General features: G+C 39.3%; 1 protein-coding gene across 1 annotated transcript in view; it reads right to left on the minus strand.

Moving 5' to 3' along the window:
- The window catches only part of LUZP2 (leucine zipper protein 2), a gene marked incomplete at both ends in the record, with an annotated part of 147,706 nt that overhangs the window by 34,152 nt on the left and 99,372 nt on the right, over positions 1-14,182 (minus strand). Inside the window, one exon of the mRNA XM_084207580.1 lies at positions 12,545-12,607. Within this exon, the coding sequence (XP_084063706.1) occupies positions 12,545-12,607 (63 nt within the window). The remainder of the gene's footprint in view (positions 1-12,544; positions 12,608-14,182) is intronic.

A 14,182-nucleotide genomic window follows, 5' to 3' on the forward strand; every position in this document is an offset into this window, starting at 1 on the left:
CTTTTCTGTCTGAAATTCTGATTAAGTAAATATACATTTTGTACATGCAGAATAACTTGATAAAATCTTCATTTCTCAGATAAAGAGCTTCACATTTTTATTTCAACCCAATATTTGCAAGTGCATTTTCCCTCAACACCCTCCACGCTCCCAGGTTTCTGGAGTTCAATCCCAGCCAGAGATTTTTTCTTGACAGACCTTTCAAGATCTGCTGCACTTTGCTGATTGTAGCATAGCTGAATGGATAACCACACTGCATAAATGCTGTTGGGTGTAAATCCCATAAAGGTGGCTCACTTGGTTTCTGCTGGGGTAATGACAGTCCTTCCAGCACATGTCATAGATGAGGTGATGAGCTTAGGCAAGCCTGTAGTCCTCAGCAGACAGCTAATGTGATGTTTATTAGCATTAAGCATAGGCTGTACTGCCCAAATGAAATGTCAAAAGCCTGGAATTTGCAGTTCCCAACTCATGTAAAGAACTGTTTAGTTGCATTTTAAAACAGGATTAGGCATTTATCTCCAGATTTACCACAAGAGTGACAGTTTCATTAGTCAAAACCAAACTTGATTCAAAGTGGAAGTGAACTGTTTGCTCAGATGTGGGAAAGTCTCTTGTGAATTGCAGGCCCTAATTTACACTGCATCACATTCCTTACAGCTAACACCAGTGACTGTCACAACACACATATACACACATATCAGGCCATTGGTTTGATCCTTTGGTCTGGCAACCGAGAATTCACTACAGAAATAATCCTTCCATTTTATCAGTTTGCAGAATTTAAGTGGACTTATCACTGATTTACTAGAGAAAAAAATTACTAAGATATGAGAAATTGCTAGAATTCAGTAACTTTTTGGATTTTTCCTAAATATAGGATAGAATATCACTCATAATAAACACGGCCACAGACAGTGTCTGAAAGACTGAACATTGACTCTATGTGTGATGCAGAGACACTTCTCATAGAACTAGACCAAGAAATTTCTCACATCATTACCATTTTTATATTGTTACTTATTAAATTATTTTTCAGTACAGCTATACAAATAAATACATTCTCAATTAAAAGAGACTCAAGATTTGAAAAATTGTATAATTTTAGTTGCCACTAAAAAGGAAATAACACAAGATAACATATGACAAACGTGAGGCTAGGCTGGCACCTCTGACAGTGTGCATTGCTGAAGAATTAGAATCAGATGGGAAGATGGTGAGGCCCCACACAACAAGGCAAATTTTTCCTTCAGCACCATCAGTGTTACAGTTTAAATCAGTGGAAAATCAGAGCTGCAGTTATGAATTAGAAGGTGTCTGGTTCCCTTCAATACATGCATTAATTACAGAGGCATCTGAAAGCCTGGGTAGGTGACAGAAAGCAGGCAACAGTGGTTAGAAGTCACTCCTGTCTTCTTCCTTTCAAGGCAATGTCTGGTGCTATAAAACAGATGGAACTCAATGAACTGCTTCCACATCAAAAATCAAGTTGGAGGAAAAGTGCTTAAGTTCTTTAATAGATATTTTCTGTGACAAAGAATTATTATATTGTAATAACACTGTTCACATACAGGAAAACATTTTTGGTTTATGCTGAAAAGTTGCTCTTCCAAAGATCAGGTTTCAAATATATTAGTGAAGGTTTTCTGAATGCATCATTTACCAAGACTTATTCTCATTTTTCAAATACTGTCCTATGTTGATGGACTAAAATTTTCTGTAATGTTCATGTATATTTCATTTCACAGAATACTGAGCAAATAGCTCAGTGATATCAATCCAACTAATACCAAGTAAGAGTAAAATTCTGGCAGTAAAATGCGTTTATATGAGCCATTCACTTTAAAGCAGTGATAGTTATTTACATCACAGTACCAAATCTGCAGATTAATCTTTTTTTTTCTGAAAGTTTTTGTCTCTCAAGGCTAAGTTCATATTGCAATAGTTTCACTGCTGCTGCAATTTAGGAGTTTTTTAGGGAGCCTAAATGAACTAATATGGCTTTGATACTGAGTAAAGTAAAGGATGAACACCAATAGGACTACTCAAGCCCAATTCTAATAAGCTGCAAAGAGTCTTTAAGAAAAACAGACTGGAAGAACTAAAAAAGAATTAAATTTCTCTTAAGTATTCTTATAGAATAAGGTCCTTGACAGGAAACAGTGAAATAAATAAAAGCCTTCCAATGCCTAACAGGTGCCTAGAAGAAAGCTGGAAAAGGACTTTTTACAAGGACATGGAGTGACAGGACAAGAGGATTTAATCTGAAAGAGGATAGGTTTAAATGAGATGTTAGGCAGAAATATACTTTCTGTCCTATTCTTTACTGTGAGGATGTTGAGGCATTGGCCCAAGCTGCCCAGAGAAGCTGTGGATGCTCCATGTGGATGCTCCATCAGTGGAAGTGTTCAAGGCCAGGCTGGATGGGGATTTGAGCAACCTGCAACCTGGTCTTGTGGAAGGTGTCCCTGCACATGGCAGAGGGAGTTGAAACTAGATATTGTTTAAGGTCCCCAATGCCATTACTGAAAAATATAAATGATAACAACCCTCCACCTTCTTGTATAAAGATATTCAAAAATTCCTGTCTTGTAAGTGTTTTTCAGCAGCAAATTCAGTTTAGATCTTCAGGCCCCTCCTGTGTTGTTAACATTAACATATTAGTAATGATTATATATAGCATATGGCAACAACACACAAATGCTAAATATGACATTTGAAACAAGAATATGCCAATAAGAAGATGCCAGTGTAAGCAGTGACATCTACTTTTGTCCTCATTTCTGTTGGGACAGAGTTATTCTCTTCTCAGTAGCTGGTACACTGCTGTATTTTGGATTCAGTATGAGAATAAAGTTGGTCACACACTGATGTTTTGGTTGCTGCTATGTAGTGTTCATTCGTTGTGTCTCATGCTCTGCTAGTGAAGAGGTGCAGGGAAAAAATAGCTAGAAGAAGCAGAGTCATTACAAGGGCCATTCTCAGTGCTGTTACCAGGACACCACAATGGCCATCATGGGAACAGGAAGAAGAGACAGAAACTTTTTAGAGAGCGTTGTCTTTGATAGTTATTGTCTCAAATCAATATGCTTAAAAATGCTACCCATTAAATTTATAACAACAGGAAAGTGTCCCTCTTCCAGACTCTATTCAGTCGTTATGCAGCATGATGAAGCCAGCCTGTAGCTTATAAAACTTATTATCCCTAATAATGTGTTGCAAGATCTCTGGAAAAACAAATCTCTAGTATTTTGCATTGCATTTATGTTTATAACTGGTATTTTACAATAGTTTTTAGTTCAGTAATATCTTTCCTACACGGTTCTGGTAAATTTTCCAAGGGAAGTTGCACAAGATCCAGATGCTGAAGAAACACACTGGATGAATAAACACACCGCAGACTAAAGATCCTGTCTGAAAGAAGAGAAATTGCAGTATTCTTTCAGGGAAGTCCATACAACAGGCCAAAAAGAAAACTATTCCCAGTTTTATCTTATCATCTCCTTCGAAGATTGAACTACCAAAATTATATTTACCATTACACGGCAATGTAAAAGCAGCAAGAAACATAAGAGCATTCTTTCTGTGCTAGATACATGAATGCACAACTAAAATTATAGGAAAGTGACACTGCTTTTTTTTTTATAGAAAGCTTTTTGCAAGGAAAATAGAAGTTTAATGGTATTTTGAACATAATGAAGAATGCTTTAAAATCTGTTAAATTGACTAGTTTTTCAAATAGGCAAAGTCAGCTGAATTCTGCAGCTGATAATTTCAATATGTGCAGATGCAAATCATGGGGGAAGTGGATGTACATATGTGAAATGGGGTGGTTTAGGATCAAGCCTAGTCACCAGCAGTATACAAATCTGGAAAGCCTGAAACTTGCATCTTCACATATGTGCCAGCACAAAAAGTGTTCTCTAAAAGATTATCACAAATTTAAAATATGTAATAAATTATTACAAGCCCAGAAAACAATCCTAATGTTTACACAAGTTCTCTGCCAAAACAGGTCTTTGGTGGTTTTCTGCTTTTTTTTTTCCTTTGATTTTCTTTTATTATTTCATCTCTTTATTTGTATGTAATATGGAATCTCATTGCCTTCATTAGAGGAAAAAGTAATTTAAAATTCTGGGAAATCAGTTTACTGTGGCATGTAATTAACTTTGCTAATAGAGAAGGAAACACACACGGCATCAGTTTTACTTCAGAGGGAGGATTGGTACAGATATTTACCAAATCCAGTCAATATGATGCAAAAATAATTTCACATAGGTTTGTATTTAACTCCACCACAGCAAATTATTTAAATGATTTTCACATGTCAAATAATGACCTAATTTGTGTAGAACTAGGTGTTTCAAAGAATGTGGAAAATAGTCTTGACTCTAAATTTGCAATAGTGATATGGTCCTTAGTTCTTTAGAAGCGCTGAGCACTCATAGTACTTGAAACATTATTGAGTACTGAGGGTAAATTACAATCCTGTTTGTGAAGCTGCACTTCAAAGAAACATGTGAGTTCTAGAGTATCATCATGGAAACAAGCTAAAACGACTACAAGGAGCAGCAGAGGTTGTCAAGTACTGGCAGCAAGGTTCTCCACTGTTGTGGTTTGCTTTTGGGTTTTAACTGTTTCATTTGCAATATGTTTGATTTTCCTATGTTAGGAAATGGTTCAGTTCAGTTTCCCCAATGCTTATTCCCAGAGTTGTTTTCCCCATATTTTCCCCCCTTTCCTTACGTCAATCCCTGTGTCAATCTCCTCCACCCCTCCCAGTTTCCAAACTCTCCCCCGTCAGTCCTCTGCAGCTTGTCAGTTATGGTTTGCTGCACTCCTTGAGCCAGAAAGTTCTGTGTCAGTTATGCTGTTTCCCTTCACCCATTTGACAATTATGGATTCACTCCCGCCTCCTTCTTCCTCATTGGTGTTAAATTAATGTTAACCCCATGCTCCTCCTTGCTAGCCCCTGGTTGGTTTGTAGGCAGTCTCCTTCCCAGAGACTCTGAGACATAAACTTTAAGGAATTTAGGGATTTTAGAGGAGCTGAGGTTTTAGTTAGAGATAAGCTTTATTGGAGTTAATCAAAATAAATGGGTAGGCCCTGATGAAGTTAGTAGTTAATTAATAATTGATTGCTTGTCAACATAATGTTTGGTTAGCTGAGTTTCTAATGAAAAATATAGAAACTGATAAATAACTTTTAGGAACATAAGACAATTGTAGGCCTACTCTGTTCTGAAACCAATTGAAGCCAGGGAATGGGAGTTCTACCAAGGGTTCATTTGTTACATTGAAAAGGTAGAAAGGTCAGAACGAGGAAGACCTCATTTACTTTCTCATTTTGGGAACCCTCCCCATGAAAAGGACCACCACCCATTTTGAGGAACAAACTGCTTTTGTACTAATTACCATACAAAGTGGGTAATGGGACGTACCAAAGTTATGAATATGCCTTTGTATTTTGGGTATTCAATATTTGTATAGATAAAAGGACTCTGTAATCACCTGTAAATCGTGGTGTGTATTTGGGAGCTATCCCACAATAAACAGACACTTTCTAAGAGAGTTTTGTCCATCACAGTTGGATGTCAGTACTAGATCAATATACATAATTTTAATAAATCAACTGCCCCCCTTTATAAACTGTTGTAATCCCATTGCCAATCCTGCATGTGCCCCCTCTGAGTTTGTTTTATTGTAACACCTTGGCACTTCTCCCTCCAGGGAAGAATAACCATCTTGGAACTTTGCCACTGGAGAGTCCCTCTCTCTCTCTTTTTTGCCCCTCAGCTATGAGGAAGAACCTCTCCAGGTGCCCACCTTTGTCCAGGCCAGGTGGAAGGAGAGGTTCCAGGTGAGGGGCCGAGCCGCTCCCCTCAGGGCCAGCCCAGGAGCTCGAGGCAGGGAGCGGCCACTCTGTTGAGAATCTTTTGCAGGTTGAGGAGTTTTTGCAGGACAATGGCCACATTCAGCCAATGCACAATCCAGCCTGCTTGTAATAATGGACAACGGACATGTTCACAAACAACGAATAATGGACATATTCAGAAATGGGGTTGGTATATCCTTGAAAAAGATACAAGAAGAAGAGTCATCAGAACTCAGCAGGTCTATCAGTGAGCTTGGGAAAGTGAGAAAAAAGAGAAGTCATGGGTGTGCCAGATGACCACAGCAAGACATGTGAAAAATTAGATGATCCAATCAGCATCCTATTTCAGACACATGAACAGCTCGGATTAACCAATCATGTATTAGCTAGAGACATGTGAAAAGCAGAGAATTATTATAAATATAGTCTTTTTAGGGATAATAGATTTGGCTTCACTGGATCATATTGGTTATGTTGTGATGTCCCTGAACCTCCGCACCCCCACCACCAGCACTGAGCTGTCTGGAGGAAAAGGGCCCAGCGCCGAGCTGCTCATGGGGCTTGGCCTTCCCCCCGGGATCCGAAAGGGCCCAGCACCGAGCCACTCATGGGGTTCGGCCTTCTCCTCGGATCCGAAAGGGCCCGGCACTGAGCCGCTCACAGGGCTTGGCCTTCCTCCCGTGATCTGAAAGGGCGAGCACTGAGCTGCCCATAGGGCTCCCCTTCCTCCCAGGATCCAAAAGGGCCCGGCACCTAGCCGCTCATGGGGCTCGCCTTCCTCCCGGGATCTGAAAGGGCCTGGCACTGAGCCACCCACGGGGCTCGCCTTCCTCCCGGGATCTGAAAGGGCCTGGCACTGAGCCACCCACGGGGCTCGCCTTCCTCCCGGGATCTGAAAGGGCCTGGCACTGAGCCACCCACGGGGCTCGCCTTCCTCCCGGGATCTGAAAGGGCCTGGCACCGAGCCGCTCACGGGGCTCGGCCTTCTCCCAGGATCCGAAAGGGCCCAGCACCGAGCCGCTCATGGGGCTTGGCCTTCCTCCTGGGATCCAAAAGGGCCCAGCACCGAGCCACCCACAGGGCTCGCCTTCCTCCCAGGATCTTAAAGAGCCTGGCATGGAGCCGCTCATGGGGCTCGCCTTCCTCCCACGATCCAAAAGGGCCTGGCACCGAGCTGCTCACGGGGCTCGGCCTTCCTCCCGGGATCCAAACAGGCCCAGCACTTAGCTGCTCACGGGGCTCATCTTCTTCCCGAGATCCGGGCACAGTGTCCCTGGACTGCCCTCCCTCCTTCCTCCCTCTTCTGCCCATTGTTCCTCCCTCCCACTCACCCCCAGTGCAATCCCTGCCTGCCTTCTGATGCCGATTCTATCTGCAGCCTCTGTCTTTGCTGCTCCTGGTTGTCCCTGATGCCTGCCATGCACTGGCCTTGGCAGGCCCCCCCTGGTTTAACACTGTTAACCTGGTGCTTCTGAAGATGAGGAGAAGCCTTGAGGACTGCCCAGGGCCAAGAGCAGATCTTTATTCAGCGCACACCCACCCTGACCTCAACGTTTCAGCAGGAACTGATTGTGTCTGTGCACCCAGCTGGATCCCACAGGGTTTGCTCCTCAGAAGAAGGTGCAAAGTTATAAATAAAATAAACCGTGACACTCATGGTAAATCCATCTACAGAATACATATTAGCAGTTACCTGACTTGTTGTAACCTGATGTTTGTTAAGGTACTAAGTTGTTGTATTATTTGTTATAATAGCCAATCCAATTGGCTTGCTTATTTAATGTTAAGTTCTGCCATGGAACAAAGATTAAATACATTGGTAGGCCAGGTGCTGTTAGTTGCAACTCACAACATTTGAACTTTTTCTTGTTTTTCTAGGACTGCTTATCAAGATACTTAGTCTTAGAATTTGAACAAAAGGGGAAAGAGATGAAGTGGTAGATCAAATATGTCTGAATCTGTAGCAAAAGCCTTAGAAAATAGCAAAGATGCACTCAAACCATACCACTAAAGCTTGGTCACCTTTTACATTTACAAGAGGAATTTCAATAATACAAGGTACTTGTACAAACTGACATTGGAAATCATTGCTAGATTTATTTTTATTAATCTCTTATTACTATCACATATACACATTTGGATTTCATGAACAAAAAACCAAACTATTTTTAATTATTTTCTATTTTAGTAAAACATGAGACTTCTTCCAGGAGTATATAGCCTAAAAATGGGAAGACAGCTAATGAAGGAGAAGTAACGTAAAAAAGAAGTGGTCTGTAATGCCTGAAATAAATGCAGACCTCAATCTAGCAAAGCACTTAAACTTAGAAGTACTTAAAGGAATCAGGGCTTAAGGCTGATGGTTTAAATTACTGCAATTCAGAGTAGTGTCATTCAGAACTAGTAAGTACCTACTTACAAAGGCAGTGATAAAATTAAGAACATTCAGTGGCAATTTTATTAATAATTTCTTGGTTTTTCTCATTATAATACAAAGCAAATTTCAACTTGGGTCAATTCTTTTAAGAATAACATGCTGCATGCTTTAAGGGACTGAAATCTGAAAAGGAGACAGAAACTCAAATTATAATCTGTAGAGATAATCTGACAAGCTCTATAACCTTGGGTGCCTGAATTAATTTTTGTGATGCTCATTATTTATCCGTTCCATGGCTTTATATCACATAGGGAGAGTTTTAAAAGCATAAACATCTGTGCTCCCTAATCAATCAGCTAGATTATAAAACACTTTGAAAACATAAGAAGTGTTAGTAAGATATGATAAAGAAGATATCATCTACCAATTCACTGTAATGTTGAGGAGCAAGCTGCCTTTTTCCCATTTTCACTTCCTCTCCCACTTAATCCCCAGAGGTCTAGCTCAGACCAGAGCCATTGACAGTAATAGGTACCAGAATTTAAGAAATAGTTTCTTGATGTCAATTATGTAAAATAAAAATCAATCAATCCTTTGTTTATTTCACCTATATCTGCAGAATTGATACCTACAGTGAAAGCATTATTTGGATAGACATGAACTGCAGCTTTCCTTCATGCCCTTTAGAAATCTAAAAGCCTGCAGCTTACATCCTTCTGGTGAACTGCTCCAAGAAGATTGCAATGTTCAGATCTATATGGAGAGCCGACTTCCCTGAAATCCTCAGTAAGCCACACAGAAAATAAAGTTTAGTGGGATGGGAAGGGAGTGGAAAGGGAAAAGGTAAAAGTGCAGTAATGTGAAAGCAGCTGGCAGCCAGGATTTTATCCCAAACATTCATGCTGTGCCGACAGGAAGACTATCCACTCCATTTATCAGAAAGAGTAACAGCTTCCTAAAACAGCCACAACAGCAATGCTAACATTAAATCTGTTCTGTTTCCAGTATCAAAGCAATTAGAAATTAAATAGCACCTGTTCTTGCTCAAACATAGCAGCCTCTCTCTGACCAAGCAGTGTCCTGGGTTACAATATGGGCTGTAACCAAAGTTACACCACCACCTACATTACCTCCTGATGACTCAACCATGATAACTCCTTCTGGGGAAGCAGCAGCCACCCTGAGGGGTCGTCTCTGCTAATGGGCCATCAAGGATTCCCCAGAATGACTCAGAATCACACCAGCCCACTGTGCAATTCCCCACCCTAGGGGAGGTACTGAACACTCCTGCCTCTGTATACTCTGGAGTTTCGGACTAGATGACATGTGCCACTGAAGTCCCAAGAATCCCAAGAACTCTCCACCACCACCACTGGACCTCCAGAGAAGGACCAGACCTTTCCACAGGCTCACTGCTTTGACAAGACCACATCCATCACTCCAATGAGACTGCAGCCACCATTTAACTGGACTGCTACTGCCACACTGACCAACAGGTCATGTTCTGACTTGGTCAGTTGAATCCAGTGTTTCTGTAACATTGCCTTTATGGTAATTTTCCTATTAAATTGTAGCTCTGACTTGAAATCTTTCACAAGATATTTGTGTGTGGTTCATCCCTCCCACTGCTTTACCTTCTACTCAGCACATAAAGCAGATACTTTAAAAACTCTCCAGACTACTCCAAATGGCTTCTACTCTGCTTGGTGTGTCTGTCTTCAGACACAAAACACACACAAACAAGCACACTGAACCTACCCTCCCCCATCTCATATGATTTAGGAGGATAACATAAGGTTGCTGCTCCCTCTGCTTCACAAATCAAATTTTCTTTGGACAAGAAAAAGACCAATGAATAAACCTGCTAAAATATTTCTGGTTATATATAAAGGATATATCAATATTAGCAAAGCAGGCATCCAATCTCATACAGAATTTCACACTGTCAAGAGACATCTTATTTACTTACATATAAATATATAATACATAGTTCTCAGTATGTGGGGCTTTGGAATCCACAATTCATTAACATTCTCCATCTAAAGTTCTTAGGTTTTTTAATTACATTAGATCACAGTTTACCTAGAAGGCAAGCAACTATCCTTATTTTGCAATATGAGCACTCAGAGGAGAGCCCACACTACCTAATTTGGGATCTAGATCTCAGCTGGTGGCTCTGGTGTTCATTCATAATGAAGAACGGTAGGAAATGGATTTGTAGAGAGTTCTCAGGGCCTGACAGAAGGCCCACACAGTGTGCATCTATATACAAACTTTGAGACAAGAAATGCTGACTTAGAAATGCCATGGAATAGGACAGATATTGTTGACAGAGAAATGAAGCTAGAAACAAGTTTCAAAAGATGGCCCTGCAAATAAGACTGGATACTTTGGAGAAGTAGAACTGTGAAAGATGCATTGTACTGGGACCCATGAGGGGTAGTTTTAGATGATTGGCTTTAAGGCAACTACAGCATGGTGTGGCTAAAGCTGACAGGCCAGGAAACACTTCTAGTGCATTGTAATTAGGAAATAGTTGGCTTCTTATTGTGATGGTGTGAATTATAACATCTGTACTGTCTCACCCTTCACATGGGACTGAAAATGGAATAAAAGTTTTTAAAAGGCCTCTCAGTTGCCCCATCTCTGGATTGGGAAAAGTGAATTGTCTGACAAAGAACTATGTCTATTTAATGTAAATCGAGGACTTCAAGGTGTAATTCATGTGGTCAAATGTAGACTTAGTCTTCAGAAGATAATGCTTCAAGGATTTGAAGTGGAGACTATGATGGAGAAAGCTATATCCAGTCAGATGAAACCACATCTATTCCCATTCACACTAGACACATTTCCTCCCTTCAGCACAGGTCTCTACATGTGTGCCAAACTATCACATCGTCACAGTTCACTGAAGTAGTATCAGGAGAAGGTGGATTTCCCTGCAGGTGTGTCAGTGACTCGGCTGCACAGCCTTTCTGCCATGTTCACATGCTTATGTTCCTGTTTTCCTTTTCTGTAAGCTTTTTTCAGGTGGGTAGTACTCGGTAGGAATTCCCTTGCTAGGCATTAATATACACCCTTACAATAATTCAGATCCTTTTTTGGGATCACTGTGTATTACCATAATGAAAACAACAAATAGATTATAGTGCTGAGCAATCCTACTGCTTCAGCCAAAGAAAACAAACTTTCACATCAAGGCAAGATCAGAATTTTTGATCTTTACCTCTGCTCAAGCTCTCCATTATACTGAATTTGAAGAAAGATATATTGCTTTTGTTAATGCTAGAGGGCGTTAAAAGTTAAAAACCTAGATCTATAATATACCTAATTTTTGTCTCTAAATCTGTTTCCCTAGTTTCGGTCTTACGGAGACCAGAAATAAATGTCCCTGAAGAACCTTGGAATAAACCTATGGATAAAAAAAAAAAAAGGGCATAGAAATCACACCGTCTTTTAAATGGCCTACATTATTCTATATTTACAGATTTACAGCACTGTATATACAATAGACACACAGTAGAGAGATTTGAACACAGGAGACAATTTGGAACTCGTATGACATAAATGACTTTGTAAGTAATTCTAGGTCTAGAAGATGACTACTTCATCTCCATCCTTTATGTTGGGAATATATAAAAGGACTACTCCATTCACAGCCTTCAGTTAGGTGACCTTCATCTCCCTCCTCTTCCTTTTAACGGGGATTAACTTCTCCCTGTGTCTACAAGGACTTGATGCCCTTCAGCAATGTCTTTATGTTTTGTCTTCCCCTCCTTTATTTTAAAAATTTTTATTATTTTTTAAAATGTGCTAGCTAGAACAGACTATTCATTTGGATTGTTTAGGCAACAGACATTTCTTTTTTCTTAAATCTTCAGACCTAAGGAACATTACATTGCTCAAGCTTATCGTAAACCCAGAGGTTTGCTTTAAATGTTAACAATACTTGACTTTGCCACGGAGGAGTGCTAATTAAAGGAAAAACAAGAAGAATCTGTAAAACAGTGCATCATTCACATAGAAAGATGAAAGACATGTTGCAGAATGTATGAAATACGGCAACAGGTTTTATTCATCAGCAGTAACCTAAAATTTTGCTTTTTGTGAACACAAAAACATATTTCTGAAAATGCATTATGGTATTAAGTCTGTCTTGGTGTTTTGAGCTCTTTTCAGAACAAACTTATTCCTTAGAACTGCATTAACAAAGGCAGCTATCATATTCCTACTTTACTTCAATGCTATATTAACCCTAATACTTTAGCTAACTATAGTGAAAGAAAACTTACCTTAAAAATCAAATCCTTTTTCCCATAACGAAGCTCTTTCAGCTGGGCTTGAATCTTTTTTGACTGAAAGTGAAGATAATCAAATCAGGTTTTGGGTTTTTTTAAATTTTAAATGTTTTTAAAAAAAACATTGTAAATTCTGAGAACAGCAGAATCTAGATCAGATTTAAAATGTGGAATGCCCCGCTCCAAATAATTGTCAATTGCTTTTCCAGGTTCACAAGTCAAACCAAACAAAAGTACTGAGGAAAATGCAAAATGACACTCACCTAAAGCACATACCTGAGCTAGTATTGTAAAGAACAGAAGTTGGGCCTACACATTTAAGACATGAGCTGTTATTAATACTTTCCATGAAGCATAACTGAAGGAATCACCTTCAAAGCAAAGAGTCTTATTCTTAGAAGCAAAAAGGCTCCATAGGCTTATACAGGTTTTTGTAAAGATCAGGGTGTTCCAGGTGGCATCCAAAGTAACTAGTTTGGAACTAGTTTCTCAGTTTGTGACCATGCCCTTGAAAGTACAGGCATAGTTATTCCTTATTTATATCAGTTTAAGATTATATTTACTTTATATATTGGTAAATACATCCTTAAAATAATTATAAGTAGTTGTATATATATTATTTTATTATTTAAACAAAATAAACAGAAATGGATTTTTTGTACTAAACCCAACTATCCAAGGAACATTCTTTCATCATTTATCTAAGGGTCCTCTCAAAGTAATAATTTCTTAAAAATAAAATCCACAGTCCCAACTGATACTCAATAAATTTTCTTGTATTAATTAATGCCAAGTGTTTTGAAGTCCTTGGAATGGATTAAAAGTCTGTTTCACATTTACTGAAAGAGCATTCCATAAACATAATATATTACAAAAGCAGTATATCTTTCTTAAGCCGGAATTTTTGGAAGGGTTTTATCTCTTTCCACTTGATGCAGTCAAATTCAGTGACAGACTTATGGGAAGGCTGAATGAATCTAAGGAATCAAAAATTTTAGAACCTGATTTAAATGTTTAAATAGTAAGACCAAAATAGTTATGGTATTCTGTAAAATCTGAAACTGATAGCCAAGATCAGTCTAGCAAAATTCTTTGTTCTGTGACTTTATCCACTGTTACTTCATTCAATAGCACTGTCCTCTGACCTCGACAATGCAATTAATTGAGCTATGGAATATATTCCACACAACCCAAAAACCAATGGGAACATGTTCACCAATTTGAATTATTTTGAGAGCTGTGTTTAATAAAATATACAGTTTCTGTGATATTCAAGGTATCCAAATAGGCTGTAGAGGAATCTGAGAGTTACAATTAAAGTATAACTCATTTACTAAATATGAAGCCTGTGATGAAATTAAGAGTCATAAAGCTAAATACATTCAGTGCAGGTGAAAAGCATGTGTATGACCTGTAACTCTTTGTGATAAAATTTGGTTATTTTGCAGATTTTCTGTGCTTCAAGGGAGAGGACCTCTTAGTAAAGATAAATTACCATTAAACACAGTTCTCTAAAATACAGAGTCTGGTAGTATTGCTCCAGCATGTGTCCCTTTCCGTGTCCCGGAAACCCCAATGTTTGCAGCACTCTGCCTTCCTCTTTCCAAGGCCCTGACTTCTTGGAGAAGGAAA

Source organism: Fringilla coelebs (genome assembly GCF_963513975.1).
Source record: "Fringilla coelebs genome assembly, chromosome: 6".
NCBI classification, from domain to species: domain Eukaryota; kingdom Metazoa; phylum Chordata; class Aves; order Passeriformes; family Fringillidae; genus Fringilla; species Fringilla coelebs.